Genomic DNA, 26,118 nt, shown 5'->3' on the forward strand with positions numbered 1-26,118 from the left:
ATCACTTCCTCCCACTTCTAGTTGGGCAATCATTTCAGGGAAAGTGGGGGAAGTAATCTATCTTCCCCTATTTCTGATGTTCATTTGTGCTGAAGTGGATTTTGAACTAAGCTCACTTCAGTATTTTTTTTTTATTAAAGTAGAGGGAAGTGAGTCAATCTATAAAAATTAATTTTCTTTTCAATTCTAAAGGTTTTTTTAAGTAATAAAACTTCATCCAATACCTGAATTCTTATGTTTCATTCTCACTTTCTGACAAATGAACATCAGAAACCAACATTTAGGGGGCGTTCATTTCACTGTAAGTGAGGGGAAGTCAGGAAGTGAGGGAAGTGCCACTTCCCTGAAGTGGGGGGAAGTGATATCACTTCCAGAACTTCTGTGTTCATTTGTTAGAAAAGTTAGAATAGAACCGAAAGATTTAGGTGTTGAATGAAGTTCTATGAGTTCAAAAAAGACTTTAGAAGTGAAAATAAGTTAGTTTTTATAGATTGACTCACTTCCCCCACTTCAGTAAAAAAAATATTGAAGTGGGCTTAGCTCAAAATCCACTTCAGTCGGAAGTGGGGGAAGTGTCACTTCCCCCACTTCAGCACAAATGAACACCAAAAATGGGAGAAGTCAGACCACTTCAAGTGTGGGAAAACAATAAACAGCACAAATGAACACCAAAAATGGGGGAAGTCAGACCACTTCAAGTGTGGGAAAACAATAAATACTCTCAGTGATTTTAAAATTCAAAAATAAATTTAAACACAAACTCAAATAAATAAGTATCATATCCCAAAATTTCCAACATTTACTGTTTGCGATTCGAATCGGAAACAAAATAGAATTTTGAAACAAAACCGAACTTTGAGTCCATGTAAATTTAAAGTATTTATGGGACTTTATTATAAATACCGAGCTAGCATCAGGAACCCTATATCACCCGCGATCTCTTCTGTATTCCAGAAGGCCTCTTTCTCCTTTGCGAGCTCTGCTTTGCTTGGAGAAAAAGCAGACAAACCATTGAATTTAGTGATCAGTTGATGGTTTTGAAGCTTAAAATCGATAGCCGGGCGACTTTTCCTGGTTAGTTATATGATAGTTTTTTTTTCTTCCTCCGATTTAGGTTTTTTATCCGGAATTGGATGAAATTCATCATAGATTTTTTGTGTTTTTGTTCTATTTTGAAGAAGTTGGTTCCTTTAATCAGAAAGTTGATGATCCATTGTGTTGTTTGTTTGTTGGATCTTGAATCGATCTTCGTTGGTGATCATGTGTGCTTGTGTGACTGTTTTAAGATTAGAATTATTATTATTATTATTATTATTATTTCAGTTTTCTTGTTTGAACTACATTGTTATTGTCACTAGGGCGTATTTTGATCATAATTCTTTTTTTTCACCTTTGTTGTTTGAAGATGCTTCTAATTGAATAATGATCAGTTTTATGATAAATTTTTAGAAGTTTGTAGTGTGGATTGGATGAAGTAACTTTTCCTTTTGACTGACAATGAATTAGGTTTTAGTAAATTTTGGGGTTTGGCCTATTATCTGGTTTGGAAGGTTTATAGTTGAAACTGTGGCAAAATACATTGTATTGATCTAAGAGAAATTAATAAATTTTATGCATTATACTATTGATAAAGTGCATATTTTAGAGATACATTGCTTTATATGCAAGCACATTTCTAATCTGTACTTTGAAGCACAGAGATTTGTCATGGAAGAATTTCTTGCATTGGAGCTGATAAAGGCGACATTGAATATCTTCTATGTTTCTTAGTTTCATCTTACTATGTGTTTCTCTTTTTCTTTTTTGTAGAGTTTGAACTATTGAGTTGAATATTTTTGTCACATTTGGAGCCGCAGGATCTAGACAAAATGGTATGTTTTCATTCTTTATAATTTAATTAATCTGCATCCATTGTTGAACTACCTACAAAGTCATGTATGGCATCATGTTGTTCATATTTTTATGCGCTTTTAACTGATACCTAAATGAAGCACCTGCAGATGCCTTACCTTTTTATAGCAATGCTCTATTCCCTATATTATATTAATGGCTTCTTACTCTTTGTTAGTTTGTCGCTGGAATTTATAAATTGTCTACATTTGAAATTTCATGATTTCACTTGGCGAATTTGAGATTATGGTGTTTGTTTGTGAAACTGTGGTTGTGGTTTGGTCATGGAATAGTATTAACATCTAACTACTGTGTGTATTGGATGGTGCCTAGATGACTGATATCACCTTAGCTTAATTAGTATGAGCAACATATGCTTTTACCCTTTCTATGTTTTAGTGTTGCGATAGGTTTTTTCCATGGTAATATTTAGATGAATGTCAAGCTTTATAGCATTTTATTGCTCATGGTTATCTAGACCACCCTAGACAATTTTGAATTGAATTTACTAATTTGAGAGATATTGAGCAGTAGCTGACTAGTGTTACCAAATATTGCAAACCATATATGGCATATAAATAATCTGAAATCCTCTTGGCAACTCAAAGCTATTGGTTTAACTTATGTACTTTGTTGCATAATTTGCAAAGAAGCTTATTCTACTTTGCTAAATATGTTTATTTATGTTACTTCTGTAATTTAAGTTTTTTTCTGTGGCTTTGACTCCCGTGTGTACAGTTACTGGACAATATACTTTATTTGCTGTTTTCTTTCGTAAAAGCTGATTTGTCCTACACATGTATCTTGATTGTCTTGATCATTAATATCTAAATTGTTTTATATTGTTATAAAAGTTTTTCCCAGGGTATGGCTATCATGGAACCTCCTTTGAGCAAACTTACCGTTGTTATCCTGCATCTTTTATTGATAAGGTAACGAATTTTCATTACTATTGCATGTTTTTTTTTAACTCTAATTTTGTGGCAATCTGCTAGCATAATAAAATTAGAAGGTTATGGCATATATATATTTATGTTCTTGGAATACAAATTGATCTTTGTTAGTTTAACCTAAGTAATAATTACTTTAATCTGTTGAAGCATATTTCTTTTAACATATATGTGATCTGTAAACATTCTTCATGCAAATCAACCTGTAACCATAATGATCCGGTTAAGTGAACTCTCATAAATTATGGATATGAACATTTACAATCAACGCTTATTGAGGTTTTCCCCTTGAAACATCTTTCCCTGTAATCCTAAAGTTTCAAATTTGCTCATGCACTAGTAATCTCAATGGCATGAAATTGCACTCTTCGGAGAGCTCATAAGGTATCACTAAACCTTAGAATCAAGAAGATGAAATTTTGAGTCGAAATTTTTATTGTTTGAAACTAACCGCTCATTCCACAAATGATCAGGATATTTACAAATACATGTTGACTGTCTGTTGCAATGATGCAGTTTTCAATTATTTTTGGATGGTGAAATTAAAAGGGTTCACCTTCCATTCACTTATCATATTAGAAATGACTGTAAAACAAATTCCTTGAAAATATCAAAACATGGTTTAGTGCTGGAACTTTCTTTTCTTGTTTTCAACTTTTCACATGTTGAAAGTTATAGGCATGTTAAAAGTTATAGGAAACCATATACCATTATACTAAATTCAAAATAGTAACTCTGAAATATTCAGTTTGCTGATAGAATAGTCATTGTGTGTCTTTCATCAGCCATTTATTTTATATATTTAGTGTTTCTTTTTCTTTACAGGTTCTCTGTGATGCAGATGTTTTGCATCTTTACATAATTTCTGTTACTTTATCATGAAGTATAAGTTTTAACCAAATATGCTTCAACATGGCCATATTATAAGCACTTTAGATATCTATTTAGAACTTCTGTGCCTGATTTATCTAACTGAGATATTTTGAATTTCTTTTCACCCTGCAGCCGCAGCTGGAAATTGGTGATAAAAGTAAGCTATCTCTATATCCTACCTCAGTCTTTCTCCCTTTATGAAAATTTGATCTTTGTTCAATATAAACACCTGATAATTTTGTGTATGTTTTGCGCTATTTCAGTTATTATGCCTCCTTCTGCTCTTGATCGTCTTGGTAAGTCAGCCTTTCAGTCACCAATTTATGAATAAAATCTTCTCAGTCCTTTTTTATCATTATCTTATAGTGTGCAATTCATCATTCTACCACAATGTCATCTGATTTTATAGCCTTCTGTTAAATTGCAGCCTCACTGCACATTGATTATCCAATGTTGTTTGAACTCCACAATGCTGCTGCAGAGCGCATTTCACATTGTGGGGTGCTGGAATTCATTGCTGAGGAAGGCATGGTCTACATGCCATACTGGGTAGGAGTTATCATGTAAATCTAATTTTTTATTTGCTCGGCACTTAATTTTCTTCAAATTATAATTCTTTTATTATATATTTCTAGATGATGCAAAATATGCTTTTACAAGAGGGAGATACGGTCCGTGTTAAAAATGCTACCCTTCCCAAGGGTACATATGTGAAATTGCAGCCTCACACAAAGGACTTTTTGGACATCTCAAACCCGAAGGCCATGTTAGTTTTTGACTTGTTCTCTTTTGTTTGATTCATGATCATTAAGCTTTTGCATGCTTTGATTCCATATAGTACATCATCTATTTGTAACTATTCTTAGCTTGGAGGCTGCTGACCTTTCTGTTCTGAATCTCTGCAGCCTGGAGACAACTTTAAGGAACTTTTCCTGCTTAACCACTGGTGACAGTATCATGGTAGCTTATAACAATAAAAAGTATTATATAGATATTGTTGAAACCAAACCAGCTTCTGCGATTAGTATCATTGAGACAGACTGTGAGGTAGACTTTGCACCTCCACTTGATTACAAAGAACCTGAAAGACCACAACCTTCTGTCCCTTCAAGCAACACTCCAAGTCAAGGTATTTATTTGACTTCTTTAATAAATTAGCTTGAACTATTCATCAAATATTTGCAACTCTACTGATCGCTTTAAGATCTATATTTTCTGTATAATTATTTGTTTTAATATTTTTAATTAATTTTCCTGTAATGCACAATTGTTTCATCCTTTAAATCAGCCTTCAGTCTTGTTGTATGTCACGGTTGATGTTGTGCTAGTTGTTTCTTTCCAAACAATGTCATGAGTGAAACTTAGCTGTTGAAAAACATGAAGAAAAAACAGAACTCCAGTTGACAAATAGTAAGTAGCATCTCTTATCATCCATAGCAAGGCTTCTTTTGCTGCTGGTTCTGTGTTTTGGGATTTGTGACTACACTACAGTACAGCTACACCTATTTGAAAAATGTTGTTTTCATGGTTTTAGGCTAACATACTTGCCTAGTCTTGAGCTGCAATCTATGAAACATGAAACAAGTAATGATTTAATGGTGACTGACACCTCCGCAGAATGTGACTATTTAATCTTCTTCCTCAAGAATGTGATGCAGAAAGCTATTTTTTGGAATTTCTGTTAATTTATAATTTTTTCCAAAGGTTTGCTTGGAGATTCCTCCATTTTAATTTTTGTTTCAGTTTTGAATGCTTGCTAATTTGTATAATATCTACTATGACGGGATAATGTATTTATATGATTTTAACTAGCTTTGTAATTTATTCTATGTGAAATTCTGCTCAAGGTGCTGAAGTTGAACCGCCTGCTGAACCAAAGTTCAGCCCCTTCACTGGCATCGGGAGGCGGCTGGATGGAAAGCCTTCAAAGCAGCCAACTCCAGCCTCTCTCCCTACAAATGGTCCAACAGTGGCTACAAATGGTGCGAAGCCAGCAACAACAAACACTTCACAGGCCAGCTCATCAAAACAAATAGCAGGCAAACTTGTGTTTGGTTCAAGTAGGAGTACTGCTGCTGGCAAAGAAGCTCAGAAGGTTTGTGGTTTATTCACTTATACGAAAAATCCTGCCACAGTGGTGTTTGTGTTGCTTGTGTTTATTGTTTTGGTCGAAAGCAGTGTGAGGTCAGGGTTGCCTGAATTCTTTGTTTGACATTATGATGAATAATGTCAATGGCACTTTGTTTTGCTCAAAATGTCCATTTCACTGTGTATTCCTTTCTTTGCAGGGACCTGCAACAGAACCAAAAGAAAATCATCCAAAGGCAGAAGAGCTGAAGTTTCAAGCTTTCACAGGGAAGAAATACTCACTGAAAGGCTGAGCTAACTTATTCACCTTCTGTATATCTTCTCGAAGATCAATAATGCATGTAGACTAAACTTAAAAAAAGAAAATTACTTATTTGAAGAATTGTTTGCGTTCTTTTACACTAGTGCTTATTATCTATTCAAAGGGTTTATAGTGAAATGATCCTTTCATTCTTCACCCAAAAATGACTACCTTTTGGCTTCTTATCTGGAATGGTTGAGGATATGGTCATGAAGTTTGAGGTCGTAGAAACTAATGGCTTAGTATGTATAGGAAAAATTCATCACTTCTCGAAAGAACTTTTACTTATGTTTCATCTGATGAAGGTGTATAATTCTGCTATGAATACTACAGGCATCCTGAGAAAATTAAGTTTGAAAATGCAGTTTGAACAACGCATGCTTGCATTCATTCTTCTACTAACTACAGGGATAACAAGCAACATTGGCGCTTGTGACGACCAACTGAGCTGTGAGGGTTTCTTGGGTGCGGAGTTCCAAATTTAGGTTAATTAATATTATTTAAATTAAGCATTTTAAATTTTAAATTGATATTTTCTAAAGTAATAACATAATTTTATTTCTATTAATGTGTTTTGAAAAATCAATTATAAATATATTTCAAATTTTATTGTTTAATTTGCAAATGTTATTAATTGATAATGTTATAATTAATTTATAGTTGGTATACGTATTTTTTTTTTTTATTCGTGAATTTGCCAATTGACCACCTTTAACAATATATCTTTCCCAAATAGTCAGTTATTTTCTCAACTGTTCTTATTTAAGTTACTTTAAAGTTACGATTTGGTTCTCTACATTTTAGTTTTTGCTATAATAAGGTCACTGGGATTAAAATGTTAACTTAATCATATATGGTTTACAATAAAGTTATTATCCACAGGGACCTACGTTGCTTGCAACATGACAAGCGATCAAATAGTAACTTTTTAAAACTGTGTGACCTAAATAAAAACGTGTGAAAATATAGAGGACTATTTGGGGTATTTGTGGTTAAAAATCAAATTTTTATTTTTATTTTTGACCAAATGTGAATAAGCAACATTAGGGTGTGGAATTAATACCTCAATGCATGTGTGCTCTCACCTCTGCGTTAGTTGATGTTCGACATAGCTTTATTGGTAAAAATATATAAACACTATATATAGGGATCCTGTGTCAATAGACTACATGGCGTTTGGTTCCTAGATTGGGAATGGAGATGAGTTAAATAGGAATAGGAATGGGGAGCAAAGTAGGAATGAAAACGAAGAATATGTTTGGTTGAAAATGTATAAAATGGTAATTCATTGGGAATAAAAAAAAAAAAAAGAAAAAATGATAAAATAACTTTTATACCTTTGATTATGTAAATAATATTATATAAAAAAATAAAAAAATGTTAGATAAATGATAACTATTTTTTTAATTATAAAAGATTTTAATATTATTTTCATTATTATAATTAATTATTTAAATTAAAATTTTTATTTTAATAATAAATAAAATTATTTATTTAATTATTATTTGAATGAGATTATTGTTTTAATTATTATTTATTATCATTTCATTTTAATTGTTGTTATTATTATTATTATTATTATTATTATTATTATTATTATTATTATAATTATTATTTATTATATTCAACATTCAAACATTCACAAATCATTATTTATTAATATTGGGGGCAATTTTGTCATTTCAGTAACAAGGGTGAGTAAATTAGTAATCCTCTCATATTTAATTTAAAATAATTCATATTAATTATTATTTATTTTAATTATTATAAGTTTGAAACTAATTTTGGGGATGTTGAAAGGTAAGGATTTCTATGTTGTTTCTTGTGTTGAAGTTTGTTAAATGATTTGTGTTAAAAGCTTGAGTTTTGCTTGTGCTTTTATCATTTTTTTATGGAAATAGTTGAGATGTGGAAATGACTGAGATGCTGTTGATTGATTGTTATTTTTGGGTATTGTACTCCGTGTGGAGTTATGCTTATTGGTGAGATTTTTGGTGATATCCTATTACAATAGGTGGTCTCCATGATTAGCCTTTTGAGGTGGCGTGGTAGACCGACTGATTTCTATGAGGGTCAGTTCATGTGGGAGTGTAGAACTCTGGCTGGATATTCATTGAGTAGTCGGAGCCGCCATATGGTGAATTGATGGGTCAATGTCAAGGCCATAAGTACTTTGACGACTTTGGACCTAGCCGCGGCCGTGACGAAGGTTTCGAGAGGTTTCTAGACCATTTCATGCTGGGTGTGTGTTGTGGGTTGAGTATGGAGTTATTCTCTTACTTTTGAGTTTGAGATTTATGGTATTGAGTTTCTTTGTAGTATCATCTCGAATTGGTGTTGAGCGGGTGAAGACAACTGTCGCTCTTAGGAGGCCAATCTCCTATAAATTCGATTTGCCACTAGTATTATGATTACTTATTGTGAAACTCATGATATTTACTTTTTTATACATATAATTGGAACTACTTTGATTTATATGTTTTATGGTAGAAAATTTGCTTCATGTTTAACTTGTTTTCATAATTTGAAAAACCTAGTTGGGGGAAAAGACTTTCTTTACACTATCTTTTGTTATATTGTATTGATAATTTCTATTATATGTATTTTTATTTTAAATTGTTGGTACTATTGGTAAAACCTTATTTAGATGATTTATATCATGTATCTTGATATATTCTTGTCGAGTTGTGTTAACCCACTCATTGAGTAACTTTAGTTGCTCACTCCTCTTTCTCCCTCCCAGGCTGTTGTAGGCAGTAGGTGCAGCTATGAGACAGCGTGTTGAGCATTTGCTATTGTTCTATCTTCAATATATCTTTTTAGTTAATGTATGTTATTTTGGTTATGAACATGTTGTTTAGTCTTAGATCCACTAGTATATAGAGAACTCTGATGCATGGTTTTATATCTAAACAACTCTTAAACTCTTGGTGTATCAGCTGTGTTGCTGTTGTTAGTGTTGCTTCCCTATGCATTTGTGAACTTCTCTATTGTTGTTTATCGTTGTTGTTGTTGTTGTTGTTGTTGTTGTTGTTGTTGTTGTTGTTGTTGTTGCTTCTACTATGTATCATTGTATTTCTCTACCTTGTATATGTATACTGTGTTAGATATTGTTGATTTCAGGTTGTTGGTTAGCCTTGCGGAGTCCCAAGGGTTGAGTGGAGGGGTGTTCCTCCTTAGGATTGGTGCGACAGTTGTTGCGTCTCGTGGGCTCGTAGGTCAGGGCCTGACAGTCTCACAGTTACTTTTTCCTCTTCTACTTATTCTGTGCAGGACCATCTTACAAGCCAGAGGATTGGGATCGGGCGTAGAGTTGGCGGCCTCTATCATTTAGACTATCCTCATCTTCCCGCTCTTTCATCTTCTGACATTGTTGCTTATGTGTGTTCTCTTGATCGATGGTACAGTCGTCTCAGTCACTTATCTAGTTCTCACGTGAAACTTTTAACAAGTTCATATAGTCTTGGTTCTGTTTCCTCCTTTTCGTCAACTCCATGTATGGGTTGTATGCTTGCTAAACACACCGCTCTTCCTTTCTTTTCACGTGCATCTATTTCAGAATCCACTTTTGATCTTGCTCACTCTGATGTTTGGGGTCCTGCCCCCCTCTCATCTCTTGGTAGTTTTTTCTACTACATACCTTTTATTAATGATTTCTCGTACTATACTTGGCTTTATTTAATGCATTCTCGATCTGAAGTTGTTTCCATTTATATATTCTCAATTTGCACAAATGATATATATAGTCAATTTGGTAAAAACATTAAGATCTTTCGCTCTGATGGGGCACGAGAGTATCTCTTTACATCCTTTCACACATTGCTCTCCACTCACGACGCTATTCCTCAGCAATTTTATCCTTATGCACTTGCTCAGAACAGTGTCAATGAGCGCAAGCATCGTCACATCCTGGATACTGCACGAGCACTTCTTTTTGCCTCCTCTGTCCCTCAATCCTTCTAGGTTGAAATCATTCTTACTTCCGTTTATCTCATCAATCACACTCCTACCTTCACTCTCCCAAGCATCACACCTTATGAGCTTGTTCTCTCACTTTCTCCTTTCTATGGTCATCTTCTCACTTTCGGCAGCACTTGATTCGTTATTTTACCTACCGTTGAGCAAAATAAACGCTCTCCCCATTTTTCCATGTGCGCTTTTCTCGGCTATAGCTCTGAACACAAGGGCTATCGTTGCTATGATCCTCATTTTCACCTTCTTTGTATTTCCCGTCATGTCATTATTCTAAAAGATACCCCTTACTTTTCTTCATATTTCCTAAATCTTTCCTTTCTTCAGTCTTCCGCTAGTGCATCCTCTTCCCTTCCTTCAGTAGTTCTTCCAGGTTCCACTACCACTGCCAATACTATGCCTTTTCCCGACATCTCCAAAGACACTTCCTCTGTTCCTCATTCCCCTTTCTTTGGGTGCATTGACGGATTTGGTGATTCGCATCCTCTTTCTACCGACCCGCCCTCTCCTGAAGATGCTCCTGTTGTCTCTCGTCGTTACCCAGACCGTCTTCGTCGTCCTCCTGCTCGATACGCCCTTTCTCTCTCCTCTATCTATTCTCCAGATTCCCAGGCCTTTCTTGATACTATTTACTCTCATTCTAAGCCGCAGTCTTATTGTGAGGCTGTGAAACATCCCAAGTGGTGACATGCTATAACAAAAGAACTTGAAGCTCTTCAGTGCATGCATACATGGGATCTTGTTCCGCTTCTGTCTGGTGTTACGCCTATCAGCTCTCGGTGGATCTATCAAGTCAAGACCCAAGCCGATGATAGTATTGAGTGCCATAAAGTGTGCCTTGTTGCTCATGGTTTTACTTAGAATTATGGCATTGATTATGAGGAGACTTTTGCTCTTGTGGTAAGTTGATTACTGTTTGCCTTCTTTTTGCTATTGCAGTTGCTCGTCACTAGCCACTTCATCAGTTAGATGTGACTAATGCTTTCTTACATGATGATTTTTCTGAGGGAATTTATATGACTCCTCTTTCTGGTTTCCTTCATCATTCTCAGCATATCTGTCATCTTTGTCAAGCTATTTATGGACTCGAACAGGCTTTTATTGCCTGGTTGAGCATTTTCACAGTGTGGTTCTTACTTTTGGATCACTAAGAGCTCTCATGATTATGTCCTCTTCATTTGACAGACTTCTTGAGGCCATACTATTCTTCTATATGTTGATGATATGGTCATTACTGGTGATGATGCTTACATTGTTCTTTCTTTGAAACAACGATTACACACCGAGTTTCATATGAAAGATCTTGGACCTCTTGTTACTTTCTGGGTCTTGAGGTTGCTTATTCTCGTTGAGGTTACTTGGTGTCTCAACAGAAGTACATTTATGATATTTTTCGACGAGCTAATATCACTGACCTTTGCACAACCTCTACTCCTATTGTGCGCCTACTGTGACGCTGATTGAGCAGGTGATGCTTCAGATCGGCTATCTACTACTGGTTTCTACATTTTCTTTGGAGATTCCCTTATCTCTTTGAAAAGCAAGAAACAATCTACTGTTGCTCTTTCCATTGCTGAGGTTGAGTATGGTGTTATGTCCTCTACTGTTAAGAAGGTTCTTTAGTTGCGTCAGATTTTGATGGACTTTAGTGTCTCTATCTCTGCCTCACCTTTATTTACTGTGATAACCAGAGTGCCATTAAAATTGCTATCAATCTTGTATTCCATGAGCGTACGAAATATCTTGAGGTTGCTCTTCACTTTGTTCATCATCATTATCCTACTAGCAGTATTCTTCTTATTTGTGGCGCCTCTACACAGCAGCTTGCTGATTTCTTTAGTAAGGCCCATACTGTTTCTCTGTTTTAATTTCTAGTTGACAAACTCTCGGTATATAACCCACCGTGAGTTTGAGAGAGTGTGTTAGAGTACTAACAATACTTGTATATACATTTTATTTTTATATGAATATATACTCTTGAGTATATATACTCTTATATACCCTATTCTTGTATTTATATGGGCTAGTTTGTTCTAATGAGATCTTTAATTTGCATCCCGCCCGTTCCATTATCATCTTTCTCAATTTTGTACCATCTTCTAGAAACTCTTATGTTATAAACTTATAATTATATAATTCATGTGGGGGATAAAATAATAATAAAAAAATTTCCTAAAAAAAATACTGAATAAATTAATCTCCTTGATAGTTCCTGAATGATATATATATATATATATATATTATAGTTCTTGAGCTATACGAAACATATTCATTTTAATTTCATGCATATACAAATAAATTTCACTTGGGTCTTTTATAGTATCTCAACTAAATTAAATCCATTTTAGTCCATATCTCAATATTAGTTTTATCTCTCTACTTTTAAAATATTCAATATATTTATCATATGTGAAATAAACTAAAAATTTCCATTAATTTACTTAATTTTATCAATTAAGAAAGAAACGCATGATGAAATTGGATGATGACATATAACAAGCCATGTCACGTTATCATCTCATAAGTTACTTTAAAATTAAAAAAATTTAAATTAAAAATAGTTGAGATAATATGTCATGTAAGAACTACATTGAACAATTTAGAGGCAGGGTGATAAAAAAAATAATTAAAAAGATAAAAATAAAAAAACATGCACAATGTGATAAAAGAATATTTTAATTCCAAACTAAAATAATCTAATTTTACAAATACATTGTCACACTATCAAGAACACAAGACATTTTATGTATTTATGAGACCAAAGTGATATTTTTTAATTAAAAATAAATAATTTAGGTTTATTTTATTTTATACAAATAAGTGATAAACACCGTCGACTATTTTAAGAAAGTCAAAGATATGCACAGACGTGGAGTCCGACAAAAAGCTCAATAAGTATTTATGCATTTACCGTATGTGAACTTACTGTTTGATTTTGGGTTCTCCATCAAAACCAATACTTTACACAAAGGTTCCAGATACTAATAGGCCTCTAGGTTGGTATTTATGTTTGGTTTAGATATTAAACAGACTTTCACCTTAGTAAAAAAAAAAATCCTCTGAAGGTTGGCGGCAACCCCATGTTATCTTAGCCCTATAAAGTCCACCGTGAACCTAGACGCTTTCCAATCCACATACGTCAATATCTTTCCTTGTTCTTGCTAAACACACACACAAAAAAAAAGAGACAATAATCTCATCGTTTTCCAAACTGAAAGTCCCAAAGAAACACGCAGACCCAGCTTGCAAGAAACCCTATCCTGCAGAAAGAGAAAGAGAAAGTGAAGAAGTGAGAGAGAAACAAGATGGAAGGATTTGTTAGAGGAGAAGGGAAAGGGAAGGAAATAGAAGCAATAGAAGAAGATAATTGTACAAATAAAGGCACCACCATATTTCATGTTATTCACAAGATCCCAGCTGGTGATACTCCTTATGTTAGAGCCAAACATCTTCAGGTAACTACTAATTAATTATAACTTTAATATTTCTTTTTCTTCCATTTATTAATTTTCAAAGTGCAGATTTACCAAAATAAAATAATTCTTGGATCTTGAATTTTTTCTGCAAATTTATTTCCTTTTGACTACAGCTATAGATTCATTTAAAAATGAACTTGAGTAAGATCTGTGAATTTGTTTTGGCTTTGGTGCTATATTGAAATAAGCATTTCAATACATATGATCTACTCTCAGTGTAAACAAAAAAATGGAATAATATATATCAATATTATGCCAACTTTCTATCAACTTATTTGAAAGTGATCATCAGATCTAGACTTTTCACTTTTCAATTATTTTTAAACAGTAATTCGTTAATAATATCTACAATAAAAGTGAAACAAGTATAGTGTTTCTTTAGTAGAGTACGATAAGGTGAAAGAAGCACTTTAGTATCAGTGTGTATAATCTGTTCCCAGTTTAAAAAGAATACCAACTACAAATATTTTGCCCACTTTTTATTACTTATTTGAATTGTCAGACCTACATCAAATTTTCACTTAATAAAGTGAAAGAAATACAACATTTCTTCATTAGTGATGGATAAATTAATAGGCTAATTTGTAGTTTAATTTTTCAGGTTATTTTGGTGAAGTTGTTATTTACATTTGGTTTGTTTATTGATATGAATGATTTCAAGTCATTCAGATATATAACTGGTTCTTTAGTAGTATCTCGATTTTTCTCACTAATAAGAAATGATCATCTTCTTGAAAGGAGAACAAGAACAGTGCATGATCTAAAGTTAGATGGTTTCTCATATTTAGGGTTTCATCTCGGGAAGAAGAAGCAAACCATAAATAAGCCATCTTGGCCAACCTCAACTCATTTATACAACCACAATCAGCAAGAATTACTTAACCCTAAATCAATTAGGACCCACAACTAAAATAGAAATAAATAATTTATTTTTTAATTAAAAATTAATTTGATCAAATCTAACAAACTAATAATAATACTCTTTTCCGTGCTTTTTACTTGTCTATTTTAATTAATTCATATGGATTACGAAAGTTGGTTAAAGTTAGTTGATAATTTAAAATTTATAAAAAGTTATATTAGCTTTAAAAGATTACCTTTATTTAAAATATAATTTAATAAAATGTGTAATTGAATATGATTTATTGGAAGTTATAGAAATACATTAAATATAAAGATAAATTTGAAAAAATAATATTTAATGTTTCATAAATTTTCCAGATGGACAAGTAAAAAATAAAAAAAGCCTTTAAAATGAGACAAGTAAAAAAAGCTAGATAGAGTATATCCCTAACTAGTTTGATTACCCTATAACTAATTAAAAGAAGATTGTTTCACATCTTAGTTAGAGAAATAAATCATCCCAGTACTTTAATCTCAATGCCTCTTAAATTTTCTTCAAACTCTATGTATCTTGTTGGAAGGGAATGACCTATATGTTTTGCACTATCAAGAAGCCAACTGAAAGTATTAAACAATATGTGTGTGTGTATGTATCATCTTCCTTTTTTTCACAAATTAAGACTCATAAAAAATGTAACAAAGTTGAAAGGGAAATGGTGCAGATAGTGGAAAAGGACCCTGAGCGATCAATAGTGTGGTTTTGGAAGGCTATTAATGCTGGTGATAGAGTGGACAGTGCTCTAAAAGACATGGCCGTGGTAATGAAACAACAAGATAGGGCAGCTGAAGCAGTGGAGGCCATTAAGTCTTTCAGGCATCTTTGTTCTAACCAATCCCAAGAATCCATTGATAACATCCTGATAGACCTTTACAAGGTATTAACACATTAATACCAATTCATGAATAAAAAGTGTAGTGTTGTCTCTCGATATTTATATCTATGCTGAGTCTCACCATCTTTCGTTTTTTGTCTTTAGGCCTGCGGGAAGATGGAGGAGCACATTGAACTATTGAAACAAAAACTTGAAAAAGTTTACTTAGGTGAGGCTTTTAATGGAAAGACGACGAAAAAGGCGCGTTCGCACGGAAAGAAATTCCAAGTTACTGTCACGCAAGAGACATCTCGGCTTTTGGTAATAAGAATTGAACAATTTATTTATTTAGCTAACTGATGTGAGGCTATTATTGTAAACATGTGATGATAGATTGCATATATGTTCTGATAGGGAAATCTAGGTTGGGCTTACATGCAACAAAACAACTACACTGCAGCTGAGGCGGCGTACCTTAAAGCGCAAATGCTTGATCCGGATGCGAATAAGGCATGTAATCTGGGTATTTGTCTCATGAAACAAGGCAGATTGGATGAAGCACGTAAAGTGCTTCAAGATATATTAAACGAAAAATTACCTGGTTCAAATGATAGCAAGACAGTGAAAAGAACTGAAGAGCTGTTGGATGAGATTGAGTCACAAGCATTGTTTTCTCTTATTAGTAGGGTTCCATCCATGGAGGATGAGATCATTGAGAGATTAGAACATATGATGCAAGATTGGTCTCAATTCTAAGAAAATACAGGCAAGTACTTTGTATCTTGGTTAAGACTTACCGAATAAACCATCCAAATGATTGATAGCCATTTAATTTGTATTTTGAATGGCTAGAAATCTTTCGGATGGTCAATTTGATAAGTTTTTCCTTGTACAAATAACATAATAGGTTTTACTTAATTTGTTTGTATCAAATTTTATTATGTGTTTCAACTGTTCCATTAATATTTTCAATGGTATTGTTGGAAATGAGAACTAAATAAGAGGTCGTTGTCAGAGAGTTATGTACAGAATGTAATATAAAAAATTTCAGTATCTATGTATATATAATAAATTCAGTCTTCCGCATCTTTCATTGGTTGATCATAATTATTTTTGAATTGTTCTCAATGAACCTTTTGATTTGATCAAGTTGTTGCTATTGTTTGATTTTGTTTTTCGTCTATTTTAACGGTTTTTCTTAAACTAACAAGTTATATATCAATAACAGCAATTGTGCTAATGAATAAAATGTTTCTGAAAAGAAAAATTGGAGGCCGAGCCATAAAAGGACCTTTTGGATAAGTCTATCAAAATAAAGGGTCATTATTATTATTATTTTAAATTGTAAAAAAGTGCTTCTACTTGAAGTACTGATGGGGTAAATTATTTTATGTTTGGATGATGCCTTCTAAACACTTGAGACGTTTACATGTATATATATTTTGTGAGTGGTAATAATTGATTTTTTGACAAAGTGGATAAGTCCCTATTCACATTATTCACCATGTATGAATGAGGAGGAATTAGACCTCCTATCTTCCTAACGTCCCACATTGAACTTCTTCGCTTTACCATTGGGCTAAGCTAACATTGCCTGAATGGTAATATTTAAAAATAATTTTGAATAATTTTGATGGATGAAATTATAATAAAAGAGATATAAAACCATGTTTTTAACGACAATTTAAACATATAAAGAACTATCTATTTCTTTATATCTTTTTATTAGTGGTATAATTATCTATCTCATTCTTTGTTAAAACTAGTTTTGAATCTCCATGGTTGAAGATTATGTTCATCTTTGATATTGTAGTTTTTGTACATCATGTCATAATTTTAATTACACGAATTGATAGGGATTCAATGCACTGTAAAGTATGGTATCACTATGGTATCACTAATTCTTTCATGAAATTTAATTAAGATGGAACTTGATAGGAATAATCTCTGTAAAAAGCTGAATCTTCTTGTTGAAAATTGTTTAGGAATAAGAAAAATAGTTGAAGTGTATAAGCACTTGAATCCATTGATGCATGCTATCGGGCCTCATGGCACTTCTAATTGATCGAATGCATAAGGGAGATAGGAATTCTAATTAGAGAAAACCCTAATTCAGAATCTAAATTGTTGTTGTGCATCAATAGATGCCAATACCCTCTTTATAAATTTATGGGGCTAATAACAGGTTTGCTCATCATAGACTTGACGATTTTCCCTCTAGGAATTCTACACATAATTACTTGAATCCCACACATATAATTTAGATGATTAGGACCCAATCCTAAGGTCCTTCAAACAAAAATGGCAATACATGCACAATTATTAATATGATTCATGTATGTCTACCTTATGCATATATTTTATTAAATCCCCGCTTAGTATGATCCAGGAGCAAGGCATTCAATCACATATACTGGGTTTTTGGATGTAGAAAAGCAAGATTATGATAGGCTCTTAGCTATAGAGAAAAAAATACAATGAAAACCCTATACTGATTGGGTTGTCAAAAGAAGTTGTACCACATACAGTCGGAAAGATCTAAATGTCTAGTTTTCAATGCAGTAAACCTCATTTTAATAGGAGTTTTCCTATAGAAGATGTTAGTGTATGATGGGAGAGTAATCAAGCTGACATATTCGTTAAAAATTATTACAGTCACTTTACTCAGGTTTGGTGCTAAGTACTATTAAGTCTCTAATTAACTTATAATATGTATTAATTGATTGTGTTTACTATTTCTTTGGGGTTCCCAATGTTTTTTGTGTTTTAAATAGCTAGTTGTGTGGATGTACAGAGGACATTAACTTATCTTTTCTAAACAGAGTGTTTGCTCTCTCTCTCTCTCTCTCTCTACTCTCTCTCTCTCTCTTCTTACTTTGGTTTTGTATCTCATTAGGGGTGTCTTCCTACCATTGTGTTATGAACATCTTCACTCTTATTTTTTTTGAGGATTCTAAGGTCGAGGAGCTAGATCTTGCATCCATTTGAATGACGCCGAACAGTGGTGGGTGTTTGCCTTATTGCTGCTTTATCCCCAAATCAGGTTTGCCTTTCTTTGTTGCTCTTGTTTAAACTTTGCAACATAATATGTAGTCCACATCCCGGCAATCTACTACTTGGTATAAATTACCATGTACTTTCAAGAATTAAAAATTGTGTACTACTATCAATAACCAAAATGTGAGCATAACTGAAAATTATCTAAAGCAAGCTCTACATCAACCTCATCTATACCGTGAAGAAAAGGGTAGTCATCATAAGTACAATGCAACTAAACCCATAATGATCATATATACTGACTTAACTTATAACAACACAGATCAAGTGTGCATGTGTAGAATGAAAATTGCAAGCCAATGCGATCCAAGCTTGCCTATTTCCAACTAGCCCAACTTTAAAAACTTTATGAGATCATAGTTTAAAGTAAAATAATGAATAATCTATAAATTTCAAAAAAAGTTATTTGAAGATGTCATGATATCAATATGTATTAAGCTAAGTAAAAACCAAATATTAACTCGCACTAATCAAAAGGCATCATAGTTTGTTATTTGAGTGCAATACTTACAAAACTACTATGAGCTAGAAAGTTGATGTCTATATTCTTAGACTTGGAATATCTTTCTTTTACCTTCTATTCTTCTGAGAACCTGAAAAAGAAGATGCCAAATTAGCGCTCTTAATCTTACGGTCTTTCATCTGGTCTTCCTCTTGAATTAGTGTGAGATGAGCTCATTCAATATCTAATTTTCTTTCTAATAGTTATAGATCACTTCAAACTGACTAAATCGAGGAGGGAGGAAAATCAACACCAAGGGTTCATTTGACACGCAACTACATATAGCACAAAAAATACAATACAGTACAAGTTATTGTGGTACAACACAACTATTTGAGTTGTACCATGTTTGATATTTTATGGATAGTACAAAATTTTTTGTGCTAGTCCCCATTTGATTTCTATAAGTACTGGACAAAATATTGTAAAATTACTATGATACCTTTTGTACTATCCTATGTTTTACAACAAAGAGTTTCACAAGTAAATTTTGAAGTTCATCTCATTTTCAAAATTAATCTAATTCTAGAAAACAAGTTCCATATTAAAACATTTTCATACATGCATATATATATATATATATATACACTACAAAAACAACAATCTATAGCTGTGGATTTTTCAATCGCTATAGGTATTATTTTAGCTGCTATACATCTATTGATATGGATAAAAAATTGTCACTAAAACCTTAGTCGCAGTAGAGTTTGCAGCGGATTTGTACATCTATAACGACATATTTTAATACAAGTGTAATAGTTATAAAGGAGAATTTTTTTGCCCCTATAGCACCTATAGCGGCGGATTTTTCCACAACTATAGTATTCTACAACACCCAAAGATCCATAGTAGCAGTTTCTTCCATCTAGTCATGTTCAACTTGTCCTATCAAACATTATCTCAATCACAACACTATAATTGTGATGATATTAGACAAACAACTTCACCATTTATTCAGTCATATAATGTTTTTATCAAAAGTCAATTTCTAATTGTTGCCAAAAACAAAACAAAACAAAAAACAAAAATTTATAACAAAATGATAAGAAACTACCCCACATAAAAAGTTTATCATCTATATAATTGCTAGGAATTAGCCTCACGTTTTTCTATGAAGATGAATTGTTGAGGATTGCCAATTAATTTTTCGCCAATAGCATTTGAAGATATCCAAACCATATTGGTGATGTAAGACCATAGAGAGGTTGCTCCGGTCGGTAGTATCAAAGCTAGAAACTCACACCCATAGGAAGAAACACATATGCCAAGCTGAATTTGTGGTAAACATCATAATCTCCAAAAGGACTACATTTCTCTTTGCTAATTGTTGGGATGATGATAAGAAGCATGTTGCACAAATTCCTGTAGCATAAAATTTTTCTTTTAGTTAATAAATATGTGATCATAATATGTTTATCATCTTAAACATTCAAAATCATAAAATACAAGTATTTCTTTAGCATGTGAAATCATCATGAGTACAAATTAAGGGCACAAAATTTTACTAATATGAAGTATTCCATTACAGAGATATTGATTGTTTATTCCAAACAAATGCTCTCATTAACAAAAATGTAAGAAGCTTAAACAAATGATTACTTAAAATGGGCAAATGGATGTAAAACTAAGATCTTTTGAGAAAAAGAGGTGTTTCCTCCATGGTGGAGAGTTGTCATTATATAACCATAATACAAAAAGTTTGAATCTCGACCCTATAATACAGACTAAATTACAGGATCTTCAGCCCTATAATACAGCTAAAATAGCTAATATATCCTAAAAAAAGGAAAGTAAAAAGATTTACATATATTTTTGGTGGCTTGATATATTGCATAAAAATCTGCTAATCATTAGATGAGCAGCTAATTTCTTTGACATCCTCCCTCAAATTGATCTTTGGTAAATCTACAAGCATCAATTTGCTAACAAGGAAATTATGCTGTGACGTGTCATGGATTTGGTAAGATGTCTGTAATTTGTAAACTAGTAGATATATGTGGGAGAGTGATAACTTGGTGGTCGTAGGCCTCTCTAATAGAGTGGCGATCAACCTCGATATGTTTAGATGCGTTCAGTGATAGATAGGGTTGGCGACAATTTGAATGGCACTAGTGTTGTCGACATGCAATGGAGTTGGTTGATTTTGAGGAAAGCCAAGTTACGTGAGAAGGCCTCGCAACCAAATAATTTCATAACAAGCAGCAGACATGGCACGGTGCTCGGCCCGAGTTGATGACTTAGAGACATGGTTTTGCTTTTTGCATTTCCATGAGATAAGAGCATCACCAAGAAATATACATCAACCCGAGTGGTAGACTTTTACGGTGTGCGGACAGCCACCCTATCTAGCGTCACTATAGGCTTGTAGCTTCGAGTGAGGGAACCGAGTAGGGGAAAAAAATAGGCCCACGATTAGGAGTGCCAATGATGTATTGGATGATGCGTTTGACTGCAGATAGATGGAGATGCCGTGGCGATTGCATGAATTTGCTAACTGTATGGACAACATAAGAGATATCCGGTCGAGTGATGGTTAGATAGATTAGACTACCAACAAGCTTTCGATATAAGGTAGGATCTATAAGAAGCTCTCTTTCATCTCGTCGATATTTCACATTAACTTCCATTGGGGTTTCAATAGACTTATTACTTGTGAGTCCTGCTAATTTGGCCAAATCCGAATATATTTATGTTGATTTAAGAAAAATGCCTTGAGCCGATGATGTACTTCTAACCCCAAGAAGTAAGTGAGTTGACCAAGGTCTTTCATGTGAAAAGTCAAATTTAACAATTTCTGAATATGATTGATGGCTTGCATATCAGAACCAGTTATCACAATATCATCCACATAAACAAGGAGTACAACTATACCTTTAGATGTCTTTTGAAAAAACAAAGAGGAGTCATATTGGCTTTGTATATATGAAAAACCAAGAAGAGTAGATCGAAACTTTTCAAACCATACTCTTGGTGCTTGCTTCAAACCATATAAAGAACATTTAAGTTTGCAAACATCATTTTGTGAAGTAGACATACCAAAAGGAAGCTTTATATAAATATCTTCCTTGAGATCACCATGCAAGAATGCGTTTTTGACATCCATTTGAAGTAAAGGCCATGTTTGAGATGCAGCAAGCGCCAATATGGTTCGCACAGTGGTCATTTTAGCTACCGGTGCGAAAGTCTCATCATAATCTAGGCCATATTCTTGCTTGTTCCCAAGAACCACCAGTCGTGCCTTATAACGTTTGATAGATCCATCTGAATGAAGTTTGATAGAAAATACAAATTTGCTGCCCAAAGGTTTCCACGGATGGGGGCGCTACAACATCCCGAGTTTGGTTTTTCTTCAAGTGCAAGAAGTTCTGTTTCAATAGCTTTCCGCCAACACTCATGCTCCATTGCCTACTTATAAGATGAGGGAATAGAAAGCAGAGGACAAGGTTGCAGTTAAGGATGTAGGATTAGGAAAAACCATACCTATCCGAGGGTCGACTAACTTTCGAGTACTATGTCTGCCGATGGTAGGAGTTGTTGCTTAAACGAGGTTCAACAACAAGAGATTCGACTGAGGGGGCCTTGGAAGTGTGGTAGTCCGATTTGGCATAGTGTGGTCTGCGTCTATGATACACCAAAAAGAGGTTTAGGAGATGAGAAATTTGTAGAAGAGTTAGTAAACAAAGGAATAACAGAAAATGAAGAAGAAGGCTGTTCTTGGTGGGTGGGGAAAAAATATTGATTTTTTTAGAAATATTACATTCCTAGAAACCCGAATACGCGCATGATTAGGATCATAACAAAGAAAAACCTTTTTGATGTGCAGTATCCTAGAAAAAGCACACTTAGCGATTGAGCAGTTAGTTTTGTGCGTTCATATGGAGGAAGATGAACATAGCACACACAACTAAAAGTACGAAGATTAGAATAATTTGGAGTATGACCAAATAACCGAGTGAAAGGAGAGACATGGTTTAATGAAGGAGATGGTAATCTATTAATGAGGTGAATAGCAGTGGAGAGAGCTTCACACCAGAACTTGGATTGCACAAATGACTCTAATAAAAGGGTACGAACAACATCGAGAAGATGACGGTTCTTTCTTTCAGCCACGCCATTTTGTTGAGGGGTTGAAGGACAAGACCTTTGTGAGATTATTCCATTCTCTTGCAAAAATTCTTGAAACAAATGAGACATATATTCAACCCCCATTGTTCGAGTGCAGAATTTTAATTTTTGCAGAAAACTGGGTCTGAATATATGCATGAAAAAACTTGAAAACTGAAAATACTTCATTTTTAGAATGCAAGAAGTAAATCCATGTGAAACGACTATAGTCGTCAATAAAAGTAACAAAGTACTTGTAGTTAGAATGAGAAAGAACTGGTGCCATACCCCATACATCGCTATGTATCAAATCAAACGGCTGAACTTCATTCGGAGTATGAATGGGAAATGGCAAAGTTTTACTTTCACCAAGTTGACAAGAATTGCACTTAAATTGAATATCACTAGGAGAATGTGACCTTTTATTCTCAAGCAAACCTGATTTGAACAAGTTAGAAAGAACAATATTGTTTGGATGTCCAAGGCATTTATGCCAAGCTTGAAAATCAATATGAGTAAAATTGCAACTGACAAAGGGCAATGATTGACTAGAAGGAAAAGAAAATTGGATAGGAAAAAGGCGTCCGACTTTAGGCCCCCTCGCGATCATCCTCCACGATTGTTGATTACGCACAACACAACCCGGACTTTGAAAAATGCCACATTGCAATTATTATCAACCAATTGGCCAATGAAATGAGATTAGTAGTAAAACCATGAGAGACAAAGACATCGAGTTAGAGAGGAAGAAATATCACCGATGGTTGTGATCGGGTAAATGGTTGCCATTAGCGATATGAATCTTAAGATTTTCGAATATTTGTTTGTATTTGTAAGAAAATGAGCATTATTTGTCATGTGATTAGAAGCCCCGAATCAAAGTACCAAGTAGATGATGAAGAAAACATTTTTACCCAAGAGTCCTAAAGCAAAAAAATGCAGAAATGATCATTTGTTGAATCATTTCAGCGTTATGAGCTGAATCGAGACATTTTTGTGTCACTGCTGCATTCACGAGCGCTAGAGCTTGAAGGCCCAATCGAAGTTGTATATCTCTGTCTCAGATTTCTTGGGAGGTCGGATGGGACATTCCTTAATAATATGGCCATTTTTCTTGAAATAATTGCAGAATTTTTTAGAGCAAGTGGAAGCATAATGCCCTAATTCTTTGCAACAAAAACATTGAACAGTGTGAATATCTCTTCCTCTCGGCTTGCTGTGTGCTGCATAAGCCATAGGAACAAAATTAGATTTTTGTTTTTTTAGGGTGTTTTGAGTGAGAAGGCATTGTTCTTCCCGGAACAAATCATTGAGACATGCATCCAAAGAGGGAACAGGTTCTCGATTCATAAGATTAGACCTCGTTGCTTCAAATTCAGATCTCAGTTTCATGAGAAATTGATCTCTTTTAGTTGTTTCATGGACTGCTTGAACAGATTTGAGGCCTTCAATAGGTACGGTTGCATAAACAATATCCGTATATTCAGCCCAAAGATTCATGAAGCAAGAGTAAAAATCAGAAATTGAGAGACTATCCTGTTGAAGAATGGCTAAGTCATGGTCCAATTGGGAAAAGTCCACATTTCGGCTGAAGTCTTGAAAGGTCGAAGATTCAAGACAATGTTGGGTTCGACAGATCCTAGAATCCAGGCCATGATTTGAGCATCCTTGACCTCCCATTTGGCATGCTCGATCTTGTCTTTGTCTTTGTCAGGAGAAGGAGTACTGCCATCAACATAGCCCCACAAGTCCTTCCCTTTGACAAAAATCTGGAAGTGGAAGGCCCATGCTGAGTAATTCTTGCCATTAAATCGAACTAAGAAAGCATCATACTTGTCTGAAGACATGAGATCAAGAGAACTTGAACAAGAGTAAATAGGAACTAGAGAAAGAACTAGGATGAAATGGACAATTGAACAGGACAGATCAGAATTGTAGCTCGGATACCATGTAAAACTAAGATCTTTTGAGAAAAAGAGGTGTTTCCTCCATGGTGGAGAGTTGTCATTATATAACCATAATACAAGCTGAATCTCAGCCCTATAATACAGCTAAATTACAGATCTTCAGCCCTATAATACAGCTAAAACAGCTAATATATCCTAAAAAGGAAAGTAAAAGATTTACATATATTTTGGTGGCTTGATATATTGCATAAAATCTGCTAATCATTAGATGGACAGCTAATTTCTTTGACAATGGATATAGAAGGTCTATCCTATTTTGTTCATATATGCAAAGGTATGATAATGAATACTTAAAATTAAAGGTTTAAATCAAAAAACTCAACCATGGTTACTAAAGGACATTGAACACCCATGACCAAAATTATGTCTCCAAAATTTATTTTGGAGAAGCAAAACAATTCCCCCATAAAACGAAAACCAATTCATTTTTCTTCCTTTGAAGCGGTTCAAATGAGAGCATTAGTAAATTGCATCCTTTCTTTGCGTGAGAATTAGCCTGATGGATCCTTACTGACACTATAAGGAAAAGAAATAGATATTTACATTTAGCATTAAGGAAATCATGATCAACAAGAATACAATAATGATGAACTCTACATGAAACACCAATCAGTACAAGAGCTCTATATTGTGAAAAGGCTCTAAATGTACAAGAACTAAATCATGAGGAAATATTACACATCAGTGTTCAGCAAAATGTTCCTCTTCTGGAGTAAAATAAATAATTAGGAAATAATATACCTTAATATATAACTAATACAGTCAGATTGATTACAAATATATATTGCATCTGCATCACAGTAATTTTCATGAATATTCAGATTCACATTCCAACGCGTAAGAAAACATGCTCTACTATTAGAAAGCAGCAGTACACATTTTTCTATTGCAAGTATTATATGTAGCATTGGAAATTCAAAGCCATAAATAACTTTTAGAAGAAGTTGTTAATAATATGAACCTTCCCAAATCGATATTATTGTGTTACTATACCATAAAACAATTGGAAGACGTCTGCTTCAATTTGTAAGACAAAATTCAAAGAGTCCAACACATTAAAACAGTAACTTTTATATATGAATTTAGTTAAAAGAATACTATACCAAATAATATGAGTGAGATAGATTATTACTAAAATATTACAACCAAAAGCAAATGAAATTAATGTAGCAACATAAATATTTAACAGTACTAGAATAACTCATCAGTTGAAGAGGTAAGAG

General features: G+C 33.7%; 2 protein-coding genes across 2 annotated transcripts; both read left to right on the top strand.

The window, feature by feature from the left end:
- The first annotated feature begins 918 nt into the window (after positions 1-918).
- Positions 919-6,183, top strand: LOC120250672 (ubiquitin fusion degradation protein 1 homolog). Its single transcript, XM_039259502.1, has 10 exons — positions 919-1,074; positions 1,810-1,871; positions 2,745-2,822; positions 3,846-3,870; positions 3,977-4,009; positions 4,141-4,262; positions 4,349-4,479; positions 4,619-4,842; positions 5,561-5,808; positions 6,002-6,183. The coding sequence occupies exons 2-10, from the start codon at positions 1,869-1,871 to the stop codon at positions 6,092-6,094; spliced, it is 957 nt and encodes a 318-aa protein (XP_039115436.1). The 5' UTR covers positions 919-1,074; positions 1,810-1,868; the 3' UTR covers positions 6,095-6,183.
- A 7,021-nt stretch (positions 6,184-13,204) lies between these two features.
- On the top strand, positions 13,205-16,316 carry LOC120283790 (protein SULFUR DEFICIENCY-INDUCED 1-like). Its single transcript, XM_039290531.1, has 4 exons — positions 13,205-13,529; positions 15,116-15,328; positions 15,431-15,586; positions 15,680-16,316. The coding sequence occupies exons 1-4, from the start codon at positions 13,380-13,382 to the stop codon at positions 16,019-16,021; spliced, it is 861 nt and encodes a 286-aa protein (XP_039146465.1). The 5' UTR covers positions 13,205-13,379; the 3' UTR covers positions 16,022-16,316.
- The last annotated feature ends 9,802 nt before the right edge of the window (positions 16,317-26,118 follow it).

This window comes from Dioscorea cayenensis, chromosome 19, assembly GCF_009730915.1.
Source record: "Dioscorea cayenensis subsp. rotundata cultivar TDr96_F1 chromosome 19, TDr96_F1_v2_PseudoChromosome.rev07_lg8_w22 25.fasta, whole genome shotgun sequence".
In the NCBI taxonomy this organism is placed as follows: Eukaryota; Viridiplantae; Streptophyta; class Magnoliopsida; order Dioscoreales; family Dioscoreaceae; genus Dioscorea; species Dioscorea cayenensis.

Coding starts and splice junctions, on each gene's coding strand:
- LOC120250672 (XM_039259502.1), top strand. Junction 4,010..4,140: donor TTCTGCTCTTGATCGTCTTG/GTAAGTCAGCCT, acceptor GTTAAATTGCAG/CCTCACTGCACATTGATTAT. Junction 5,809..6,001: donor CTGGCAAAGAAGCTCAGAAG/GTTTGTGGTTTA, acceptor CTTTCTTTGCAG/GGACCTGCAACAGAACCAAA.
- LOC120283790 (XM_039290531.1), top strand. CDS start 13,380: ATGGAAGGATTTGTTAGAGGAGAAGGGAAAGGGAAGGAAATAGAAGCA. Junction 13,530..15,115: donor TTAGAGCCAAACATCTTCAG/GTAACTACTAAT, acceptor GAAATGGTGCAG/ATAGTGGAAAAGGACCCTGA. Junction 15,329..15,430: donor TCCTGATAGACCTTTACAAG/GTATTAACACAT, acceptor TTTTGTCTTTAG/GCCTGCGGGAAGATGGAGGA.